Source organism: Mercenaria mercenaria, chromosome 9 (assembly GCF_021730395.1).
Source record: "Mercenaria mercenaria strain notata chromosome 9, MADL_Memer_1, whole genome shotgun sequence".
In the NCBI taxonomy this organism is placed as follows: domain Eukaryota; kingdom Metazoa; phylum Mollusca; class Bivalvia; order Venerida; family Veneridae; genus Mercenaria; species Mercenaria mercenaria.
In genome coordinates, this window is record NC_069369.1 from 85742623 (window position 1) to 85768956 (window position 26334).

At 38.5% G+C, this 26334-nt stretch overlaps 1 protein-coding gene and 1 pseudogene across 1 annotated transcript; both read left to right on the plus strand.

Annotated features, from left to right (window-relative positions):
* LOC128559361 (uncharacterized) lies at positions 1–26249 on the plus strand (annotated as a pseudogene).
* On the plus strand, positions 12988–14277 carry LOC123566661 (putative nuclease HARBI1). The gene has a single exon (XM_045360960.2). It carries the CDS (start codon positions 12988–12990, stop codon positions 14275–14277), a length of 1290 nt encoding a protein of 429 aa, XP_045216895.2.
* Positions 26250–26334: the final 85 nt, after the last annotated feature.

The following is a 26334-nucleotide window of genomic DNA, read 5'->3' on the forward strand; positions in this document are numbered from 1 at the left end:
ATGGTATCTGAACGAATGAGTTTTGCTGTTGTAGGTTTAAATTCTACATTTGAGTAATTTAAGTCGAAGAATTTGACGGGAAACTTAATCCTATACTCTTCTTGGAATGAAAGTAGATATACATTCATCTCTAGTTGATATAAGACGTTTTACACCTGCAATCATTTGAACTTAGTACATTTACAATATTAAGGTTTCTGTCTGTTTATATTATTCGAACGCAGTTATCGAGAGCTTTTTGTCTCATTTTGTTTTACAAATGCAATGACAGAGCAACTTATGTTCATATTACCAAGTAATGAGATCCAAGCAACTTAAAAGGCAAAAGGACTTAACTTACGGCACTCATTTCGCTATTTACATTTAAAAGCAGTTTCATCGGATCATTTTTCCGTAGTATTGTAGACACTTTTTGCATTTAGTAGTGTTTAGATTATGATGCAAATGTATCTGATAACATATAATGTCATTTTGATACAGTAAACATTTTTGACCGCTAAACTTGATTCAGTATTATATCTGGTAAATCTTTTGAAGATTACTAACATTTCTTTACTTACGTGTCTGAATCATGAAAGGACCATGAAAGGATATCAAATTATGTTAACCTGTCATCCACGTTTTGTAATAGTGGTAAAACTTTTGTTGATACAAATCGACATTTGAGCACGGTTAGCATTTAAAGTGCGCATCTAGAAGTTATCATATGAATTACGGTTATAAAATATTTACTAAACTGTAGGACTAGGAGTACCAAAATCTGCATTAGGCAAGTACATTTATTTTGACCGTATCCCAGAGTGTCAGATATGCATATGCAACAGAAATGTTTTATCAATCACTGAACTAGCTAATTACATTAAAATGTGGAACATCTTAATTGAACGGCTGAAACGTCGAGATCTGATATTTCTTCAAACATGTCCTCGTAAGTAGGAGTCCGAAATAGATGCGTTTATCACACAGCAAAATATATGATATAAGACAGAAGAAAGTATCAGTATTATATAACTAAAATACGAAATATCAATTTATATAATATTGACTGAAAATTTCCTATACACGTTGGTATTTAAAAAAATGAATGGTTTGAAATGATAGTTGCCTTGCAGGAAGACGAAAAAAACCCAGATTTTTTTTAGGAAATTACCTCTATATCGATTTAAAAAAAACCAACAGGAATGGGAAAAGCTAGATTATAAATGAAAAATTAATCAGAAAGTTAAACAAAACTTAATTTCTTCAATTTTCTATCTATTTACGATATAGATAAGGCACCAATTTTTTTACCTTAAGATACGGCATTACTTAAGGTATCTCGTATCTTACGAGAAGATCGAGTTAATCAAAAAAATCCCTACGAGCAAGAAAAGGTAACGTTATGACCACCTTAGGACTTAAGGGACCTTTGAGTTAGTCACCCCTGGTTTTTTCGAAAAACATTGAAGACCATTTATGAGGGAACAGCGGTGTAAATATTTCATTTTTACAAAAATACGATAACTCACAATTTGGTGTAAGATTTTTACGTATATGCATGGTACGTCATATATCATAGTTTCCAAATAATGAAAAAGTTCATACAGTGAAACTTCGAAATGTGATTGACCACATTTCCATGATTCCTTATAGTATGTACAATGCTGACATTGTACTTTCAATATTTTAAAGACATTTTCAAAATTTCAAATTTCAGTGTATTGTATATTGTATTCCTGCACGGATCATCAAAAGTATTTGATTTGTATTTGATTTGTCAAGATCACTGTGCGTCTTCCTGTGTCTTGGCAAGGTGGCTATTGGATTCTGTCAATCTTTGATTTTTTCCAGACAATGTAAACATTTACAACTTTTTTTTTCTTTTTTTTTTTTTGTGTAAGAAACAAGAAATACGGAGTGAAATGAAACATATGAATTTGGTCAATAAATTATATATGTTGTAGTAAACACCTCCACCTGAATAGCTATTGGTTAATATATATCATGCAGGCTGTCAGTATTTTAAACATACTAGCCTACTAGTATATTTGTGTCGCTTTGACTTAAAAAACAAAACAAATCCCATGTGAAAATGTGAAACAAACAAGCAAAAACAATGCGAATGTCTGTGATCCATATTCATAACACTTTTCAAGCTTGTTTCGAGCTTGAGAATCTCAAGACGAAGACTGGCGAATAATCCTGGCCTGTACGTCGTGTGGATGTGGTTCAGGGCTGGAGGTGATAGCCCCTAAGGTAAAGGTAAAGGTAAATTTTATTTACCGTCGCTTTGTGGAACAATTAACCATTTTAAGAACAGTTAAAACCATTTATACCTTACCCCCAGCAATTTGCTGGTACCCATTTACAGCTGGGTCGACTGAGGCAAACGTGATAAAGTGCCTTGCTCAAGGACACACCGCAATGGGAGTAGCCAGGATTCGAACCAGGGGCCTTCGCCTCCTTAGGAAAGCGTCTTAGCCCTCTCGACCAATGCGTCCCTTAACATTCTGCTATCGTTATTGGGTAACGAAACGGGAGAATCTTCTCAATCAACTTTATGAGTGCCCACATTGTTTATATATTATATATTTGAAATGGTAAATGTGCATGTATTCTCAGCGAGAAGTTTAAATGAGATTTTGTATTCGGATAATCCGGTTGTACAGTTTTAAAGCAGATTCACATCTATCTTGCTAAATGCCCTTATATGGTTCAAACTGCTTTGGATAACCATTGGCAACACACTTCTTGTCAACATGTCATTGACATGGCATGGGAGTATATAATATTTTTTTTGGGGGCGCGAGATCCATGGCCGGAATGTACCAAAGGTGGGTCCAGGATTTTGGGTCAGTTAGGGAGCTTCGTCTCTAGAGGCGTCGGGGGTATATCCCCTCGGGAAAAAAAGGCAAGTATACCTGAACTGGTGCAATCTGACTTATATTGACAATTTTAGCATGAATATTTGAGACAATGTCATCTTTAAAATTTGTAAGAGCAATTTGATCCAGTGAATAGCTTTTTAGGTCTGACTATGTTTCCAACCACTTCAGTAAAATTTATAAATACTATCGAAATAAAGTTTTGCGAGCAAAGCGAGCAAATAAAATTAATATCATTCACTGTTGCATCTGAGCTTTCATACCATTGATTTGATACGAAAATACTGCTTTATATCACTTGGAACAACTGATACGTATTAGACCTTCCTGATATCACGGTCTTTCAAATTTTGAGTGCTGTTTATATAAATGCATGTCTGACACTTTTACTCATTTTATATTGAAAATAAAAAGGAAAATAATAGAATCTAGCTCTAAAGACAAAATGATGGCATCATAAATCGTGGCATGGAGAGATAAATCAAATTTTGAACATGGATAAAATTTTTGCACATAAGGATTCTGTTTTAAGTATTTTTGTTATTAAGTAAAATGTGTACATGCCCTAGATCATCTTATTTTCGAAATTAGAAAATCTGATTACGAACGCGGAATATTCTTCGGAATCGGTTTTTGATAGCGCACAGTTACTGCCCTTTAATCAAATGCGCCATTTGCACCGGAGGGTGTGTATGGAAAAGAGTGTTCACATGTGATAACCAGTAAACAAGCAAGTCGGAAGAATGGCGTCTAAGACATTGTGTGCTACTTTAGTGTCAGAATATACAGATGTTTTGCACCAGTAAGTGTTACTTGCTAGAGGCACAGACACTAGGCACTATTGACTAAGCTAGGGGTGTGTATAGTATACCACAGGTGGCAGTAACGTACCTAGGATACAGTATGGGTCCATGAGTCATATGCACTTAAATTTACTACAATTGTAATGTTTTCATAGGGAAAAAATGAGAAAAAGCCATTTTGAAAAAAATTTTGCTCCTGGGACAATGAGCCATGAGAATTTTTTTTAAAACAATATTTCCTTAATATGAAAAAGGCAAAGCCTCTGAGCGAACGTAGCTTAAACGGCAAAGAAACTATTCACTGCATAAAACAATTCCGAGAACATATTCACTTGAAAAGAAACAAAAATTTAGTGTCATTATACCTGTAACAGCGAATATCATACGTTGCAAAATTTATGGAAAGCTGGTGTCACGGTGACGTCATTACCTGTTGGCTGTGACTAAATACAGAGTTGGTGCACCTTTGATATATTACATTCTCTGGTATATACCGGATTAACTAAATTTGAAAGGAAATATCTTAAATGTATCTATTTTGTAACCATGGTGATACTAACCCTAACCTCTAGCCAGTAAATTATGCATTTGATACTCTAAATGCGTGCGGACATGCAAAAACACGGGAGGGGATCCAACATATGTATTCCCAAATGGGCACCGCTTAAAGTCATATGTTGTGCATCCGGTAGTATATATGTGGTAAACATTTCGCAGATAAATACGTGAGATTTTTATTTGTGATTGAATATTGTGAAAATGACATTGTTTTGCCAAAAAATCGCGATGCAGTGCAACCGAGTATACAGTGCTTTAGGGTATAGCGGATATCTAACTAATTTTTCTTGCATTCTTATTCAAAGAAACAAAATTTAGTAGTTTTTTTCTGTATATCATACAGAAAAACAGCTATTCTTTTCAAAACATTTAGCATTTAGTAGAAATTCATGTGATTTTTATCTCCATGCTATTGTTTACATACGTGCTGGTTTAGGGTGTACAGGATAGCTTTGGTCATTTTTTCCATTATTAGTTTAAAATCCACATCTAAACAAACTCCCCAATATTTTTTTTACTATAAATCACAATAATAATGTATTCTCTTTTCAAAAACATTCAGCTTTTTAAATTTCTATCAAATACTTTTCATTCATTGGTGTTTTTTACATACACTCATTTAGTCAGTAAAGGATAGCCTCGATTTTTATTTGATAACATATGAAAAATAACACAACAAGCAGTCATTTAAAATGTAGGTCAGAACGTATGTCTGCATGCCAGTAAAAGAATGATATGAAAATTTATACAATAATTCAAGTCTAAATGCAAAATTTATCAACCTATCCCCTATACCCTAAAATCCGCTATACCCTAAAGCACTGTACGTGAACTAGCATGTAAGTGCATTTACCTTACCTGTATTTGTAGAAATGACAGAGAAAAACGTATCCTCCGTGAAGCGGTATGTCTGAAAATTAGCAACATTTTTATCAACAGATGGAAATATGTTGTTTAGTTGACCTGCGCCTGCTTAATTTTGCCCTCGCAACCTTACGTATGCTAAACGCCATCCAGAAGAAAAAATATAATTATTTAGCGGTCACTTTGCTAGTAAAATATTTTGGGGCGAAAAACCGAATGGGATACATATGTTGTGCATGGGCTACATATGTGGTCGTTTGACTTTTTAGAACTCCACAGATCTTGAGCTTAAATGGTACCTGGATAAAGAAACGAACAGGAAATATGTGCCAAGTATATGTCACATCAGTCCAAAAATTATATACATGTGTATGAAAGGGATAACTTATAAATGAGCACAGCTTTAAGCTTATATTAGATGTTGTAGAACATTTTCACTAAGGAGTCAACGCATCTCTCCTAAATCCAAAGGCGTTAATGTGTTGCTTATGTGTGTTGACCTGTGAATGTCGGAAATATGCATGTATAGTAAACTGGGTTTTGAAATAAGGTTTTTCTGAAAGATTAATCTTTTGCTGAAAAGGCGGCCAATCATTGATAGCGAGCATAGCTCGCGAGCAATTGCGCGAGGCACAATTGCGAGCGCGTAGCTCGCCTTACGGCAATGTGTAGGCAAATATAACAAAGGTGTGCCGAATGGGGCAAAGTGATGTAGCTGAAAAATTTTCCTCTCGTCTGGGCACCGCCATTTTGGGTGCCGCTATTTTTTTCTACTTCCGTCAAAGTTGGAAAAATTGTTTTTTGTTTTTTTTTAATTTTATATTTGAGTTACAATCTCTATGTTCATTAGGTGTCTTTGTTTTTAAAAAAGTTATGTTATGGAAATAATTTCAATTTTGCTTTTATTTTACAAAGTGCGTGTCCCTAGAGGACAGGTGCTCACAGGAAATGCTTTGTTGGCAGTGAATACAGAACTTCATTTGATTGCTGAATATCATCCATCACTCAAAAATAATGCTAGAAAGATTTCCAGTTGGTAGAAAAAAATAGTGGTACGGGATGCGTTTCCTGGTGTGGAGATCAAGGGATGTGCTTTCCATTGGTCCCAAGTGGTTTGGCGTCGGGTCGTAGATGTCGGTCTGGCCGAAACATACCAGCGTAGAACAGGTGTCCACTCATTTATACACCAGATCCTGTCCCTTCAGTTCCTGCCGTCATCCCATATCCGTCGGGCATTCGACGCTCTTCAAGGACAGGCAACTACAGATGCAACGCAGCGTTTAGTGGAATATGTCGAACGCCAGTGGATACACAGCTCTGTGTTCCCCGTTGAGTCTTTGGTCTGTCTTCAGACAGACTGTGAGAACCAACAACGACGTTGAGGGTAGGTAGAAAACATACAAATGTAACATAATTAAATAGAGGATATTACATGAGTGTCTTTTCATATTGAATTTCTTAAACAAATTGAATAAAATAATAAAATACGGGGCTCTGCCGATGTCTCCTACACTATAAATGACGTCGACGTCAAAGCTTTATTACACTAGTGTATTATCATTTTTATTAGCTCACCTGTCACATAGTGACAAGGTGAGCTTTTGTGATCACCCTTCGTCTGTCGTCCGTTGTCAGTCAGTCCGTGCGTGCGTGCGTCAACAATTTCTTGTCTGCACGATAGTGGTTTCATTTATGATTTTATTTTAACCAAACTTGCACACAACTTGTATCACCATAAGATCACGGTTCCTTTCTTGAACTGGCCAGATCCCATTATGGGTTCCAGAGTTATGGCCCCTGAAAGGGCCAACATTAGCTATTTTGACCTTGTCTGCACAATAGCAGCTTTATTTATGATTTGATTTTTACCAAACTGGCACACAACTTGTATCACCATAAGATCTTGGTTCCTTTCTTGAACTGGCCAGATTCCATTATGGGTTCCAGAGTTATGGCCCCTGAAAGGGCCAGAATTAGCTTTTTTGACCTTGTCTGCACAATAGCAGCTTCATTTATGATTTGAATTTAATCAAACTTGCACAAAACTTGTGTCACTATAAGATCTCGGTTCCTTTCTTGAACCGGCCAGATTCCATAATGAGTTCCAGAGTTATGGCCCCTGAAAGGGCCAAAATTAGCTATTTTGACCTTGTCTGCGCAATAGCAGCTTCATTTATGATTTGATTTTAACCAAACTTGCACACAACTTGTATCACCACAAGATCTTGCTTCCTTTGTTGAACTGGCCAGATTCCTTCATGGGTTCCAGAGTTATGGCCCCTTAAAGGTCCAAAATTGGCTATTTTGGCTTTTGCAGCCATATAGAGACTTCATTTGTGGTTTTATTTGATACAAACTTCCAAAATATCTTCAACAACAATAAATCTTTGATTCCATGACAAATCAGATCCAATCGTAGGTTCCAGAGTTATTTTATATCTGATTACCTCCCCTGATTGTAATCAAAATGGATTTATATCAGTAAGTACTTATAGGACTTATTTGAAATTTCATTATTGTTATTAGTTGGATTGAGACAATCAGGGTAGATAACTTTGGACTGATTTTATGTCAAATTACCTCCCTTTATTTCAAATTAAACTGGGTATATCTCCATAACTAATGAAGATACTGATTTGAAATTTCATTTATGTCAACAGATTTATTTGGCAGATCCTTCTTTTGTTCACTTACAATATTTTATTTTTATTACTTCCCTTTTACGTTACTATAAATAGCTTATTTTTAGTAACTTTTTTATTATTGGCCGTAGGGAAAAACCAAGACCACTTTTCTGTGGTACAACATGGATGGTACCTCCAATTTTTAGGTGTATTTTGACATATCTATACCTTGTAAGATTTTTTTTTTCTTTTTGGTTAAATTTCTTCCATGTTGTTCCTGTCCTTTGGACTTAGATATTTTTTCTGAGGGCCTTCTTGTCCTCAAGTGCAATGATAACAGGTGAGCGATATAGGGCCATCATGGCCCTCTTGTTTAATGGCTTTATTTCACTCCCGCGACGTCAAACTTGTCAGTGATAAAAGTGCTAGTAAAATAGTATATGTCTGTATAAAAGATAACAAAGAAAAGTGCATTTATATGTTATATATTTTATTATAATGTAAATAGTTTCGTTTTTGTTTTGTAAAAAAAAATACGTGTTTTGTTGTGTAATAAGCGTTTATTGTCTTGATTATGATTACATGTACATTGTTATGTACGGTTATCTAATTCCACATGTTTAATTTCAGGCTGGCATCACCATCTAAACAGTAAAGCGGGGAACATGGGGCTGCAATTCTACAGACTGGTGCCGCTACTACAAACCGAGGCAGACGATGTGAAAATGGCGATCCATGCAGGTGATCTGGGAAGAAACATGAGAGGACGGTCCAAGACATTGGAGAAAAGTCTAAGCTCCATCTGGGACCAATATGAAGAGGGTAACATCACAACATCTAAATTCCTCAAAAGATGTAGCGAGCTCTACGGAGTCAGAGTGTAACTGAAGTGTAGTACAAAGACTTAAAAACTAGACTGAAAAATGAGTGAGTGATTATATATGTTATTATAGTGTAAATACTTCTGTTTTTGTTTTTTATTATATTAAGTGTTTTCTTGTATGTTGTTCGTTTCTTGTCTTTATTATGATTATCTTGAAGTTACTTTGAATATGTTTAAATTATTGTGTTGTTTTATCTGTTCTTGTATAAAGTGTGTTTGTGTCCTGTTTCGTTTTACATATTCAGTTTTGTATAGTATTGATTATCAGCATTTCCAATATATATATGTATTATCGTATTCAGTCATACTGATAATATTTAATGTTCATGTTCATTTTATGTTTAAGTATGTTTTCGTGTCCTGTCCAATTATCAAATTGTTTGTATAATAAAATTTGTTGTCATTTTGTATAATAAAATTTGTTGTCATTTTTGCTATGTAAATAAATAAAAATAATTATTTGAAATTATTTGAAATTCTTTACTTCTTTAGCGATTTTGACGCTCACATAATAAATAATTGCTATTCATTTAATAATTTTTGGTACAATATCAATCATTTTTCTATACGAGTATGGGCATTATGGGATTTATTCGGGTGGAGAAATCACTATCGTTTCATACGCCGCTGCTCGCTCGTGATGCGTAAACGGTTTGGAACTGGGTTTTGAAGTAAGATTTTTCTGAAAAACTAATCTTTTGCCAAAAAGGCGGCCAATCATTGATAAGCAAATATTGTTTTGAAAAAAAAATACGGACCTGGAAGCAATGCACATGTCAAACTGTTCTTGATCACCTTTCTCATGGCTCATTGTCACAGGAGCAAAATTTTTTTCAGAATGGCTTTTTGTCATTTTTTCCTAAGAAAACATTATAATTGTAGTAAATTTAAGTGCATATGGCTCATGGACCCATACTGTATCCTAGGTAGGTTACTGCCACCTGTGTAGTATACCAGTAGTAGCAATGACCACAGGAAAGATAACTCTTGCAAAGCCGTGTTTTAGAAATTACGATTCCAATAAAATGTGTCAAATGCTCGTGTTCATTTTTCAAACCTATCTGATCGTGTTACATAGAGGGTATTTAAAATACTGTATGTTAATTTTTCAAGACTTAAAAATGTGCAGATTAGAAATTATACACTTGTTTTCCAAAGTGAAAGCACATGTATGCTGTGTTCTCGTAATTCCGTGACTCTTAATTGCCAAATTTGCGCATGCGCATTTGATGTTAGGTATTCACATGTTGTTTTTTTAACCAAAAGTAGCTGCAACCTTTCAATATTACCATGCTAAGTCAAAAAGTCAACAAGATATGACAGAAAATGAAAAATCTCACTTCATGTATGTTGACCTACATTGGTCTGGATCAGCTGGCAGCTTCTCGTTGAATCCATGGCTCTGATTGGCTAATTGATGGTTGCTAAGGTGAAGGGTACCTTGACAAATTACACTGCTTAGAATTTAGTTAGGGGACTGCGTAATGTGTTGCTACAATTTTGTCACAATTGGTTTGCATGTTTGTATTTTAATAAAAGTTTTTGTATGCAGCCACCATTTTCCTTAGCACTGAAAAGTTTTTTCTTCAACATTTCCATATTTTTAAGTAAATAAGCTATACTAACCTGTTTATTGCACATTTTTGGATGCTCACAAATCTTTGTTTACTTTTCTGAGAAACTTGCATGAACTTCGGACATGCATGACAGCGGCACAAGTGTAATTTTGAGAGCCACGGAATGAACCAGAAACCACGTCATATTGAGAATTAGGTATATTTGAATGGGGCTAATTTTTATACGCCCGTTTGAAAAACGGGACATATTATGGGAACGCCCCTGGCGGGCGGATGGGCGGGCAGGCGGCATCCACTGACCTTGTCCGGAGCGTATCTTCTACATGCATGGAGGGATTTTGATGAAACTTGGCACAGTTGTTTACCATCATGAGACGGAGTGTCATGCGCAAGAACCAGGTCCCTAGGTCTAAGGTCAAGGTCACACTTAGAGGTCAAAGGTCAAATTCAAGAATGACTTTGTCCGGAGCATATCTTCTTCATGCATGGAGGGATTTTGATGAAAGTTGTGACAATTGTTCATCATCATGAGACGGAGTGTCATGCGCAAAAACCAGGTCCCTAGGTCTAAGGTCAAGGTCACACTCAGAGGCCAAAGGATACAAGAATGAAAAATTCAAGAATGACTTTGTCTGGAGCATATCTTCTTCATGCATGGAAGGATTTTGATGTAGCTTGGCACAGTTGTTCACCATAATGAGAGGGAGTGTCATGCGCAAGAACCAGGTCCCTAGGTCTAAGGTCAAGGTCACACTTAGAGGTCAAAGGTCAAATTCAAGAATGACTTTGTCCGGAGCATATCTTCTTCATACATGGAGGGATTTGATGAAAGTTGGCACAATTGTTCATCATCATGAGATGGAGTGTCATGCGCAAAAATCAGGTCCCTAGGTCTAAGGTCAAGGTCACACTTAGAGGCCAAAGGATACAAGAATGAAAAATTCAAGAATGACTTTGTCCGGAGCATATCTTCTTCATGCATGGAAGGATTTTGATGTAGCTTTGCACAGTTGTTCACCATAATGAGAGGGAGTGTCATGCGCAAGAACCGGGTCCCTAGGTCTAAGGTCAAGGTCACACTTAGAGGTCAAAGGTCAAATTCAAGAATGACTTTGTCCAGAGCATTTCTTCATGCATGGAGGGATTTTGATGAAAGTTGGCACAATTGTTCATCATCATGAGACGGAGTGTCATGCGCAAAAACCAGGTCCTTGGTCTAAGGTCAAGGTCACACTTAGAGGCCAAAGGATACAAGAATGAAAAATTCAAGAATGACTTTGTCCGGAGCATATCTTCTTCATGCATGGAAGGATTTTGATGTAGCTTGGCACAGTTGTTCACCATAATGAGAGGGAGTATCATGCGCAAGAACCAGATCCCAAGGTCTAAGGTCAAGGTCACACTTAGAGGTCAAAGGATACAAGAATGAAAACTTTGTCCGGAGCATATCTTCTTCATGCATGAAAGGACTTTGATGTAGCTTAGCATAATTGTTCACCATTATGAGACGGAGTGTCTTGCGCAAGAACCAGGTCCCTAGGGGTAAGGTCAAGGTCACACTTAGAGGTCAAGGATACAAGAATGAAAACTTTGTCAGGAGCATTTCTTCTTCATGCATTGAGGGATTTTGATACAACTTGGCACAAATGTTCACAAGCATGAGACGGAGTGTCATGCGCAAGAACCAGGTCCCTAGGTCTAAGGTCAAGGTCACACTTAGAGGCCAAAGGTCAGATACAAGAATGACTTTGTCCGAAGCATTTCTACTTCATGCATGGAGGGATTTTGATGTAACTTGGCACAATTGTACACCATCATGAGACGGAGTGTCATGCACTGGTCCCTTCTTTTGAATTACTTCCCTTTGCTGTTACTATAAATAGCTTATATTGTAACTTTTTCATTACAAGTCGTAGGGAAAAATTGAGACCACTTTTCTGTAGTACAACATGCATGTTACATCCAATTCTGAGGTTTGTGGACTTGTAATTATTTTTTTTTTTTTTTTTTTTCTCTTTAAAGATTAACTTCCCTTAGTTGTTACTATAAATAACTTATATTGTAACTTTTTTATAATTGACCATAGGGAAAAACCAAGACCGCTTTTCTGTGGTACAACATTGATGTTACTTTCAAATTTTGGGTGTATTTTAAGGTATCTCTACCTGGTAAAGGCCCGGTCACACCGACCGAACTTTGTTGGAGTGTTCCTGGAGCGGTGAAAAAATTTCATCACCGCTCGTTACCGTTCACCACCGTTTAACAGAAGTTGGCCCCCGTTAAGGCAACGCCGTATACGCTCGGCCACCGCTGATGGTCCCTCCTACCGCTCCGAAAGTTTTGAGCTGCACAAAATATTGCGAGCGGTGAGGAGCGGGCAATTTTCCGCTCCGGCAAAGTTCACCACCGCTCTAACAACGCCCAGTCAAGTTTGGCACCGCTAGACGCAAGTTCGTGGACGCTTGGGTCGCTAGGCCAACGCAGAAATCTTGAACGCTGGACCACCGCTGCTTCGCCAGCTTTGCCAGCTTTGCCCGGGCGGTGATTAAACGTTGCACAAACTTTGGTGGATCGGTTGTAAGCATTTTACGAGCGGACACGGGATTGCTGGAACGGTGTCGGGCGTTGAAGCAGCGATCCATTGCGGTGATGAACTTTGGTTTGGCGTTGGTATGGAGGTGTCGGAGCGGGACCAGAATTTGGCTATAAATACGGGGAGAAATGGACCAGGAGCCCATTTGGAATTGAGCTGCCGTTGAGTACAGACCTCATTTATATCGAATTTGCTCAAAGTTACATTAAAACTGTACTACCATGGATGCTGAGAGACTTGCTATGATTGGTGCACTAGTCCAGCAGCAGAATCAGAACCTCCTCAGATTGCAACAAGCTGTTGACAGAAGGAGAATAGAGAGAAGAAGGAGAGACAGAGTTGTGTGGGTCAGACAGTGGATACTGAGAAGGCCTGAACATGGACTGTATGACAAGCTGATGGTGGAGCTGAGGAATGAGGATCCACGAGCCTTCCAGCACTTCATGAGGATGCCACCAGCCATGTTTGATGAAGTTGTACAGAGGCTGACCCCCAGATTGACCAAGCAAGACACCAATTACCGAGCAAGCCTGGAACCTGGTCTCAAAGTGGCAATCACCCTACGGCACCTGGCCTCTGGTAACACCTACAGAAACATGCAATACGCCTGGAGGGTTCCCCACAACACCATCAGTGTGGTAGTCAGAGAAGTGGTAAAGGCCATCATTGAGGAATACACAGATGAAGTCTTGTTTTGCCCAACAACTGAACAAGGATGGAGAGACCTGGCTGACCAATGGTACCAGAGATGGAACTTTCCCCACACAGTTGGTGCCATTGATGGCAAGCACGTGGCCTGTAAAGCTCCTTCTAACTCTGGCTCAGAATTCTACAACTACAAAGGCTTTTACAGCGTGATCCTGTTTGCCATGGTGGATGCTGACTACAAGTTCACCTACATTGACGTCTCAGGCAATGGCTCATCCTCAGACGCTCAGATCTACAACGAAAGTGATCTCCATCGTGGGCTGGACCAGAATAGGATACATGCCTTTCCTCAGCCAGACCCCCTACCCAATGACAATCAGGATGTGCCTTACTTCATCATCGGGGATGACGCCTTCTCACTGCGGACCTACCTCATGAAGCCGTACAGCACCAGAAACCTCACCCATGAAGAGCGCATCTTCAACTATCGGCTGTCCAGGGCAAGACGGGTCGTGGAGAACGCCTTCGGCATCCTGGCCAACAGGTTCCAGATTCTGCTCACCACCATGCAACATCACCATGAAACTGTCAGAACCATCGTGGAAGCTTGCTGCATCCTCCACAACCTGATGCGCACCCGCTACCCAGTGCTCCAGAACAGACTTGTGGACCGTGCACAGCCAGATGGGAACCTGCAGCCTGGGGCATGGAAAGAAGGACGGAACTTAGAGGACACTATCGTTGTGCAAGGCCCCAACACAGACTCACGTGATGGGAAGAGGCAGCGAAACCTACTCAAGCATTGGTGCAACTCCCTAGCAGGATCAGTGGACTGGCAGGAGAGAATGGTGGCTATCAACTGAACACTGTGCAGAACACTGAGGAGACACTTGTGCATTGTACATATTATATATACTCATGTTTATTACTTTGTTATAAATGTTATTTGACATTGTTAAAGGAACTCGAACGTTAATGGGGCCCCAGTATTGGAAATGCAATGAACAAATTGTGCTTGTGTTTGTTTGAAATGTTAGGAGAGATTATTAAAGAAACTTGTGATACGATTCATTCTTGATGTCATATTACATTAATAAAAGCACTTTATATTTAAAACATGTCTTGTTTAATACTTATACACGGGTAATCACTTTATTGCGGTCACAGGGGAACTTTGCAATCTACAGTTTTATTTTCATTATTAAATAAAGTAGTCAAGAATAGTTTAATAAAAATGCTGTTTATTAAAGCTCAAAGCTTTTGAAACCACCCGAACAGACAAGTGCACATGCAAACAATAAACAGCAAACATCAAAACAGCTGGCCAGCTCATCCCTTAAACAAAAATCACATGAAATATCTGAGCAGTCCCTTCAACACATCACAAGCAGTCTCAATTCTCCTCGGTAATGGCCCTCATCTCTGCAAGTACATCAGCAGTCCCTTGAGCTGAGGTGGTGATTGGTATGGGTGGAGCGTTCATCTCCTGTAACTGGAGGTCCTGGAGAATCCCCCCCTCGCTGACGGCACTCATGTTGGTGTGGATAATGGAGGAAAAGTTCGGCATGTCTGACAACATGAGTCCTTCGTTGGAGCTCCTTGGGGTGGGGGATGGCTGGCTGACTCTGGATGTCTGCAATTGCTGGAAGTGCTGAGGCTGATGCTCAGGCTGAGACTGTTGCTGGAAGTCGAGAGGCTGCTGCTGGAAGCCGTGATGCTGAGGCTGGGGCTGGAAGTAATGCGGCTGCTGCTGCCGGTAGAAGGTGAGTGTGGGTGAAAGTGCTGATGCTGGACGTGGTGGAGCTGGAGGAATGGGGTGGGGGATGGGTCGCTGCATCTCGTGGAGGATGGCCGTCATCCTCTCCAATGTGAGCTGGTACTGGGCCTCAGGTAGTCGTTGGAGAGACTGGGACATGTACGTGATGAAGGGCTGCCTTGCATGGCTGATCTCCTGGGCTTGGACCAGTCTCTCCATGAGGGCGTTGGTGGACTTCATACAATCCCTCATCTCCAGCATCGCAGGAGAGTCTTCAGGCTCGGCTCTGGTGGCGGCACGGTGTGGTCTGGTGGTGGTGGAGGAGGGAGCTGGTGATGGGTTGCCCTGGGACCTCCTGACTGCCGCTTGAGTTTCAATGAGCGAGAGGGAGCCCTCGTCCTCTTCCTGTTCCTTGACGTCGTTGGAGGGCTGGGCTGCTGGAGGCTGGCTGGGTACAGGTTCCTGTGTGAGGGGTATGCTTCAAAGTGGCTGACCTTTCCTGTGCAGGAAGGCGCAGTTCCTCTGGATGAACAGTTCTCTGTCCGTCAAGTTCGCTGCAGCCTGGCCAGACTTCTTGGAGAGAAGTATAAAATACACAGAATGGCAACTGGCTGTAATCTCGCGTGTTCTCATGTCAGTGTGAATCGGCATTATTTTAGTAAAACAAACATTAGCGAGCATTGAGTTACAATTTGTACCTTTAAAACAACATTTAAAATACATGTTAGCTTCTATTAAACAACATTTATTTAGTTTAATGTGAAATAGTCTTAAGATAAAAAGTACATATTTCTTACCATCAAAAGAAGCGTGGTCATTATGACGTCGTACGGTGATAATTAATGTACCAGTGAATAATTGCTTTCGCACACAAAATGTGGAGAATGCGTCACTTCCGGTAAACAAGATCTCATTCAGTTGTCACGTTTTTTTTTGCAAGATTTGCTCTATATGCCTTTCAAGTTGCCGATCTTTTTATTTTTATAGCTCTTTGTTACATGTCAAAATCTTTAAAGCAACATGCCTCCAGATTTGGCTAAAAAATAATCTTTCTTTCAAATTAAAGTTTGATCATATTATGAACATTAAAAGATGAATTTTTGTTTCTAACAAAAACTAAACATATTTTAAAAGTTCCAAATCAAGAAAAAAAGATGACCCCGTCAGGAATCGAACCCCGGACTGCCGCGGCAATAAAGACATTTTCCCGTCATCGTAACCAATAGCGCTATAGCTGAAGTAGTGAATAATAACTTCAAAATATAGACATTTATAATCGAGACAGTTTACGTGGAGTAAAAGTGTGACAAACGCTTTTCAATTTTCATGGTAAAAAGTAGTAAAAACAGCAAATTCTCAAGTGTTTCCGTAACAGAAAGTTTGTCAGTAATTAAGTTTTAAAACCTTCTCAAGAAATAATAATTATAGCATTTATTTCAAGATATCAAATTTTTAAATTTTTTTGTTGTTGTCGAATGATCTAGAGGCAAGCTGCTTTAACACCGCATAAAACTTTATCAGTAATATTTACATTCAAAAACACAATTGATTTGTCATTCAAACACATGTTAGAGTCCAAAAACATAATTTTATGCCTGTAAATCAAAAAAAACAAAAAGTGGGGGTTGTTGCTACCAGTAGTAAAAATAATTGGAAGTACAGATTGTTTTATATTTGTGACTGGCAATCTAAACATCAAAACTTTGAAGGACCAAAATAATGGAGGATGAATCCCAGTACACAGTCATGTAAAGTTATTGGTTTTATAGCTTGCGCATATTGGCCTGTTTACACGGTAAATGTTAACCGTATACAGTACATACATCAAATTAAATCATCATTTGTAATTTTGGATATTATTTGATAATTTTTACATAAATCAATGAGGAATTAAATCCCCTTTTGATACATTAAGTTTTATTTGAATTGGTGGGCAATTTGTGGAAAATCTGCATTTTAACCTATAGCATTTAAAGTGTCGGCAGCAATGAAAATTTCATTGGTAAGTGCTTCAACTGTTTGTATGTCTTTCGAGTGTCTGACGCGAGTGGGCATATTGCCAATATGAAAAAAATTATTTCAATATTTCCTAGGATCGCGTCAAATTAGTTGGTCTAAAATACACCTCAGGAACCTGAACCCCTCCACAATGATGATAAAAAAAAGTTATACAGGTGCGAAGTAATTTGGCGTTGGGGGTTGGGGAGGGAAAGTGATCCATACCCCAGGTGTTTGTGTAAGGAGACCTAACTGGTTTCGAGAACATATTAAACACTGTTAAGGTAAACCCTGGGATAAAAAATGTACATTGGTTCCTACTAGGGCTCGAACCCTGGGAGGAACTTGTGATCTGTATGTGGACATTATTACTACGTTGCTTAAGGGTTGTCACTAAAGGGTTAACCCAACAGCAAGGCTGTTGGAAGTGGCCTATAAACCTACTATTAGTTTGATCTACAAATAACTAGACGCAATGGTAAGGGCTGCTTATAACGTTGGTATATATAACTTAAAGTCCAATCTCTTTCCTATTTTCATACGTTTGTATTAGATATGTGTATAAGACTGATTTGATGAACTGGCTGGTCTGCCTCTCCAGTTTTCTGTATTATTCGAGTTCACAAGTCTGTTTGTTGTACAGTCTGGTTGCAAAAATGATTTTCTGTTCTTGTTTCAGCCAGACTGCCAAATGTATCATGTGATTTTTACAAATCAAGTAATATTGAATGGCGAAAATCGTAAACCAACTTGTGTTGAAGCTGGAAAATCTTCTATACCTGTGTATGATACGCACCCACAATACGGGGTTCCGGGAGTACAAATACTGCGCAATATACACTTAGTCTAGTATCTATGGTACCTTCTTTACTGAAATACATGCTCAGAAGTCTATCCCGAGTTAACAGACCACCTGTCTTAAGAGACCACAATCTCATCTTCCCCTGTGTGGTCACTTAGGACAGGTTTGACTGTATATGCAATTAAATATGATTAAATAATAAAAAAAAAAACCCCTACTATTACTACAATGTAATTGCATGTATCAACAAAATTAATAGTAAAGTCGGACTAATTAGAAGAACATTTTTGCAAATAACAACTAAACAGTTCAGAAAGTTATATAAAGTTTAGTTTGTAATCGCCTAGGGTATGGAAAGAACATATGGCAGGGTTTTTTCTAGCTAATTTGTGAATATAGCCTATACCCCTAAAATTGGGAATTTTGACGCGTAAATGTTCCAAATTGGGAAATATTTAGTCCCATAGGATATAGTAAAGACGTGGTTAAGTACTTTCTCATACACTTGTTTCACATTGTACAACCTCTTACACATACTGCCATTACAAAATTGTCCATAATTTGGTCAATGTTTGTGCAATTTTGATGAAATTTTTTTCAGAATGTAGATTGGGAATTTTTGCACTCATTTTGGGAAAATACATACTTTTTGGCATTGGGAATATAGCCAAATAACGGCTATAAAAACGGCCGAAAAAAAACCCTGTATGGTCTCCAAAATTTAAAAAGAACATTGAAACAAAAGAACTGGTTCAAAAAAGGGCTACTAAATTAAATTAGTGTATTATGTTAGACATCTTCCATATAGAAGAAACACTGAAAATAACAACTCTTTCATATTGACGCTTCCATGGTGATATGATACAAGTTTATTAGGTTTTGAATTACAAAAAAGATACTAGTTATACAAGATTTTTGTACCCCCCGACAACAAAGTTGTAAGGGGGGGTATACTGGTTTCAGATTGTCTGTCTGTCCGTCTGTCCGTCCGTAGACACAATCTTGCGCGCACCATCTCTCCTCATCCCCTTGACACAATTTAATGAAACTTCACACAAGTGATCAGTAACAACAGTAGTTGTGCATGGGGCATGTTAGGTTCTTTCAGAAAAAAAACTTGCAGAGTTATGGGACTTTGTTTTTTGTTACTATTATATATACATAGACACAATCTTGTGCGCACCATCTCTCCTCATCCACTTGACACAATTTAATGAAACTTCACACAAGTGATCAGTAACAACAGTAGTTGTGCATGGGGCATGTTAGGTTCTTTCAGAACAAAAATTTGCAGAGTTATGGGACTTTGTTTTTTGTTACTATACTATATACATAGACACAATCTTGTGCACACCATCTCTCCTCATCCACTTGACACAATTTAATGAAACTTCACACAAGTGATCAGTAACAACAGTAGTTGTGCATGGGGCATGTTAGGTTCTTTCAGAAAAAAAAATTGCAGAGTTACGGGACTTTGTTTTTTGTTACTAAACTATATACATAGACACAGTCTTGTGCGCACCATCTCTCCTCATCCCCTTGACACAATTTAATGAAACTTCACACAAGTGATTAGTAACAACAGTAGTTGTGCATGGGGCATGTTAGGTTCTTTCAACAACAAAAATTGCAGAGTTATGGGACTTTGTTTCTTGTTAACATACTATGTACATACAGTCTGCATATGCAGTCTTGTGCGCGCCTAATCTTCCGAACCCTTGCACACAATTTAATGAAACTTCACACAAGTGATCAGTACCAACCCTAGTTGTGCATGGTGCATGTTACGTTCTTTTACATAAATATTCTGCATAGTTATGGGACTTTGTTTTTTGTTACTAAACTGTATACATACAGTCTATATACATACAGTCAACATAATTATGCAATCTTGTGTGTGTCAGATTGCAATGTACTGTGTCAGTGCACGCGGGGGTACATTCATCACCTTTAGTGATAGCTCTAGTTTTAATTGAATGACAACACAACTTGTGGACATTCAAACTAAAGAAAATATCATACAAGGACAATTGTATTAAATATTTCTTTTCTCAGTGGGCCATGCCATCTATTAAAATAATCTACCTGCAAAATCGTCACAGCTCCAACTATTAACACTTTTAAAACAGGTTGGAAAAATTCAAACAGTACACTGTTATACCGGACATGTCCTTGGTTCCCAATTATGAGGGGGCTATTAGTAGCTGAACCAGCTAGGGGCCTCTACAGGATAATGAAATGTAAGTCTGCCAGCTTAATGAGCTCAACAGAGAACTGTGCAGATAGATCAACGGATCACAGGTGATAGTATCATTGATTAGTCCAACCCTTAAATACATCCAAGACCCCTGATACAACCCTGGAAAAAATCAGGCATTACTTAGATCTAGTGACTGTACTGTTGCATTGCTTTTGCTTGTTTGTTCGAGATCTTCTTGTGGGTTGTATTTGAATGTGTTAAGTGCAGCTGTCCTGATTTAGTATTTATATTATTAGATTTTTACAAGCTTATTTAAAATGGCCGGACAGCTTCCTCACATTTATATCTCACAGACCAATCTGTTTCTGGATGATAACTCAAGAACGCTTGGGCCTAGGATCATGACACTTAATAGGATGATTGGTCATAACCAGCAGATGACATCTATTGATTTTAAGATCAGTAGATGAAAGTTCAAGGTCACAGTGACCCAGAACTGTTAAATGGTTTCCGGATCATAACTCAAGAACCCTTGGGCCTAGGATCATGAAAGTTGACAGTGAGGTTGTTCATGACCAGCAGATGACCCCTATTGATTTTGAAGTCAGTAGGTCAAAGGTCAAGGTCACAGTGACCAGGAACAGTTAAACCATTTCCGGATGATAACTCAAGAATGCTTGAGCCAAGGATCACGAAAGTTGGTCATGACACTCAGTGTATAACAGTAGAGACACCCTGTGTTTAACATTACATACAGTGAGTAACACTACAAACACTCAGTGTGTAACAGTACAGACACTCAGTGTGTAACTGTACAGACACTTGGTGTGTTACATTACATACACTCAGTGTGTAACAGTACAAACACTCGGTGAGTAACGGATGATACACTCGGTGTGTAACATTACCAATACTTCGTGTGTAACAGTACATACGGTCCAACCTGTCTATAAAGATTAAGCTTGTAAAAAGAAATATTGGTCTTTTTTGACAGGTGGTTTCATTGCAGGTAAATTCATGCTATTTGTTTCTAAACAGGAACAGAACATAGTGGCGTTTATTTCTATGTAGGCTTATTATAGTTGCCACCAGTAAAAGTCTTTTTTTAACAGTGGTCTTCATTAGGAGGTATTCGGTAGTCTTTATCACAAGTTTTGACTGTATCTCATTACTTCTATTTAACTGATTACTAAAATTATGTATTGAGTCAAATAGTATATTATATGAAGAGATACGTAATTTTAAAACATTGGATATAGACTCACTTCCATTATAATGTATTTAACAGTTTATATTTCATCTTTTGTTAGTTTCATTTGACAAGTGGAACTATATTTTTTATGCCCCTGAAAGGAGGCATATCAGTTTTCAGCTGTCTGTCCGTTAGTTTGTTTGTTTGTTCGTTCGTCACAATGTTAACTTTTTGCATGAAGGCACTTAACTAGTGAACCACTATACCCAGGAACTTCAAACTTCACATGCTGATAGTACTTATTGAGGAAACAACCTCAACTGACTTTGGGGTCATCAGGTCAAAGTTCAAGGTCACAGGGACCAATGTTAACTTTTTGCATGAAGGCACTTTACTCATGAATCACTGCACCCAAGACCAAACTTAAAATGCTGATAGTACTTATTAAGTAAACGATCCCAGCTAACTTCGGGGTCACCAGGTCAAAGGTCAAGGTCACAGGGGCCAATGTTAACTTTTTGCCTGAAGGCACTTTACTCGCGAACCACTGCACCCAGGACCTTCAAACTTCACATTTTGATAGTACTTCTTGAGTACACAACCTCTATTGACTTTGTGGTCACCAGGTCAAAGGTCAAGGTGCTGCGGGGGCATTTGTCACAATTAGTGAAAGCTCTTGTTTGGTTAGAAATCCAGAATTTGTTCATGTTTACAGACTTGTAAATCACATCTTAAATTTTGATCCAAACACTGAATTGATCTGATGCTTTTTTACAGACAACAGTTTCGCCAGCTGCCCAAGCTTTACGGAAGACCAAGCTTTACGGAAGACTCACTGCTCAGACACACCCAATTTGTGATAGATCAGACCCAGAATTTTTACAAGGCTGCTAACCAAGATGAGGAACTGATTATAAAAACTGCATTTATGAGAGCCCTTATCAAGCTAGCTAGCTTCGCAAAAGGTAAACCTTGAATTTAGTGAAAAAAAAAATGTGTTCAGTTTAAAATTTCACAATTTTCCTGTGTTTCTGTCATCATGTTAATTTTTAGGTACAGAAAGGACTGTTTGAAATGCTCTTATTTTCTTTGAGATCAAGGGGGCAGAGATTATTATCATAGAAAGAATTGTGATTTTTCTTAGAACGGAAGACATAGTCGTCCAAATGGCTGTTCAGTGTATGTGTGTCCCTGCGTCCCTCCATATGTGCGTGCGTCTGTCTGGATTTGTTTGTCCGAACCATAACACTTTGACATGCGTTGAGCAATCTTGTTTTTATTTGGTGGAAATTGGTGTGAATGTTAACCTCAATGAGACGGAGTGTCATGCGCAATCCCCAGGTCCCTATCTAAAAGGTCAATGTCACATTTAGAGATCAAAGGTCAAATTCAGGAATGACCAGAGTATTTCTTTTTCATGCATGGAGGGATTTTGATGTAGCTGAACACAGTTGTTCACAATTATGAGATGAAGTATCATGTGCAAGAACCAAGTCACTAGATCTAAGGTCAAGATCACACATTGAGGTCAAAGGATACAAGAATGACAACTTGGAGTGTCATGGGAAAGAACCGGGTCCCTGGGTCTAAGGTCAAGGTCACACTAAGAAGTCAAAGGTCAGATACAAGAATTTTTTTGTCCGGAGCATTTCTTTTTAAAGCATAGAGGGATTTTGCTGTTACTTAGCACAATCATTCACCATCATGAGACTGGTTGTCATGTGCCAGAACCAAGAATTACTTCACTTTGTTTTTACTATTAACGGCTTATATTGTAACATTTTAGCTCACCAGAGCACAAAGTGCTCAAGGTGAGCTATTGTGACCGGTCATTGTGTGGTGTCTGTCAGCCTGCATAAGTGCGTCGTTTGTCGTCCGTCAACATTTTCCTTGTGAACACTCTAGACCCAATCTTTATGAAACTGGGTCAGAATGTAAGTCTTGATGATGTCTAGGTCAAGTTCAAAACAGGGTCATGTTTGGTCAAAACCTAGGTCAGTAGGCCAGGTCAAAGGAAAAGCTTGTGAACACTCTAGAGGCCACATTTGTGACCCAATCTTTATGAAACCTGGTCAGAATGTTTGTCTTGATGATTTCTAGGTCAAGATCGAACCTGGGTCATGTGGGATCAAAAACTAGGTCACCCGGTAAAATCAAAGGAAAAGCTTGTGAATACTTTAGAGGCCACAGTTGTGAATCAATCTTTTTGAAACTGGGTCAGAATGTTTGTTGTAATGTTTTCTAGGTCAAATTTGAAGGTGGGTCATTAGGGGTCAAAAACTAGGTCACTAAGCCAGATAAAAGGAAAATCCTGTCAACACTCTAAGAGACCACAGTTCAAGTTTAAAACTCATTAGAATTAGTCAAAATGTTTGATGATCTCAAGGTCAAGTTCGAGTCTGGGTCATTTTGAGTCAATAACTAGGTCACCCAGTCAAACCAAAGGGAAAGCTTGTGAACACTCTAGAGGCCACAGTTGTGACTCAATCGTTTTGAAACTGGGTCAGAATGTTTGTCTTAATGATTTCTAGGTCAAATTTGAAACTGGGTTATGTGGGGTCAAAAACTAGGTAACTAGGTCAGATAAAAGGGAAGTCTTGCCAACACTCTAGAGACCACAACTTAAGTTTGAAACTCATTAGAATTAGTCAGAATGTTTGTCTTTATCATCTATAGGTAAAGGTTGAATCTGGGTCATGTGGGGTCAAAAACTAGGTCACCCGGTCAAATCAAAAGGAAAGCTTGTGAACACTCTAGAGGCCACAGTTGTGACCCAATCTATATGAAACTTGGTCAGAATGTTTGTCTTGATGATCTCTAGGCAAAGTTCGAATCTGTATCATGTTGGGCCAAAAACTAGGTCAGTAGACTAGATCAAGGGAAGGGCTTGTGAACACTCTAGAGGCCAATGTTTGGACTCAATCTTTGTGAAATTTGGTCAGAATGTATGTCTTTATGATCTCTAGGTCAAGTTTGAATTTGGGTAATGTTGGGTCAAAAACTAGGTCAGTAGGGCAGATCAAAGGAAAAGCTTTTTGTGACCCAATATTTATGAAACTTTATCAGAATGTTTGCCTTGATGATTTCTAGGTCAGTTTTGAAACTGGGTCATGTGGGGTCAGAAAGTAGGTCAGTAGGCCAGATCAAAGGAAAAGTTTGTGAACACTCTATAGGCCACATTTGTCCCAATCTTTATGAAACTTTGTCAGAATGTTTGTCTTGATGATCTCTAGGTTACGTTTTAATCTGGGTCATTTAGGGTCAAAAACTAGGTCACATAATCAAATCAAAGGCAAGGTTTGTGAACACTCTAAAGGCTTCAGTTGTGACTCAATCTTTATGAAACTTTGTCAGAATGTTTGTCTTGATGATCTCTAGGTTATATTCGAAACTGGTTCATATGGGGTAAAAAACAAGGTCAATAGGCCAGATCAACTCTGGTGAGCGATATATAGGGTTTAGTCCATTTTTGTCGAGCCCATAAGGGAGCGAAGACATAGTTGTCCAAATGGCTGTTCGGTGTATGTGCGTCAGTGCATCCGTCCGGATTTCTTTGTCTGGACCATAAGTTTGTCATTGATTGTGGGATTTTAAAATAACTTGGCTCAATTGTTCACCACCATGAGATGGCATGTCGCGTGCAACAGGTTTAAAGGTCAAATATGGCTATAACTGTTATTATACCAGATTTATATAGCGCCCTTTTCATGATCAATTTCACGTTCAAAGGCGCTTTACATAGTTCAAATGCAGCCACACAGGCATAATTCATCCTCTACTAGTACAGACACAGAGTGATCTGACCAGAGGGACAGAGTGAGACAAAGCCCCCACGACAGAGAGATCAGAAATCAGATACAGGTTGTCCGGCTAACTTAGCCTAGCTTGTTGTGAATAGACAGCCTGGTTCTTTAATGTGCCCAGTGTATAGCACTGATACATGCAAGGGTTGTCTGGGTTCCTGACCAGTACACCTCTAGTTGGGTGGGAAACACTGAAAAGCGTTTCTGAAAATTCCCGAGTAGCTGTTGGGGATCGAACCCCCGACCTCAGGATTGGAAGGCCAGTGTGCAAACCACTGAGCTATCCGTCCACCTAATTGACCTTGTCCGGACAATAACTTCATCATTAAATGTGGGATTATAAAATAACCTGGCACATTTGTTTTATTTGGCACATTGAGACAGAGTTTCGTGTTCAACTCCCAGTCCTTTTGACAGCAGGCGGGTTTGACATGTTGCCCTTGGGCATCTACTTTTAAAAACTGCCACTTATTTGGCAGTCTATGAATCACAGGCGTATGTTCTCTGTGACAATATGAGAAAGACATTGTGTCTGAAATCATTTGTCCTCTACCTCTGTTTCATATAGGGAATTGGCAGTTACTTGCAGAGAACAGGTTTGTACTGGTATAGAATCCAGGAACGCTGGTTAGGTTAACTGCCCACTGGTACACAACTGAAATTTTGTTGAAAAACAGCATAAAACCCAAAACGCTAAAATAAACAAATCTTTTGCAGTGCAGTGTGTGAAGTAACAGTAAAACAGAATAGCTACAGACTATGAAGTTGAGAAATGCAGATACAGCTCTAAATTGTTCAACATGGTGTATGTGGGAAACATAGTAGACAGGAACCATAGAAATCATATGACAAGTAAGAAGCTCATTTACATTTAGATCCATTTTCCTCTAATCTAGCTGCACTCTAGAGTTACAGAAAAGCTTAATACAGTTCTTCTAAAAATAAAACAAATTTTACAATGGAAGGGAGGTAACTCAATTAAGAAAAAAGAACACTAAAAGGCTATATACCAATAAAAGAAATTGTTCTTTGTTTCAAATAGAATTCAGCTACTTTAGGTCAATTTTGATATAGTTTTTAGATATTCACTCTCTTAGACCTGTTTTCCAGGAGATATCCATACATTTGCTTCAAGGAAATGAAAAGAAAAATGGGTACTGATAAGG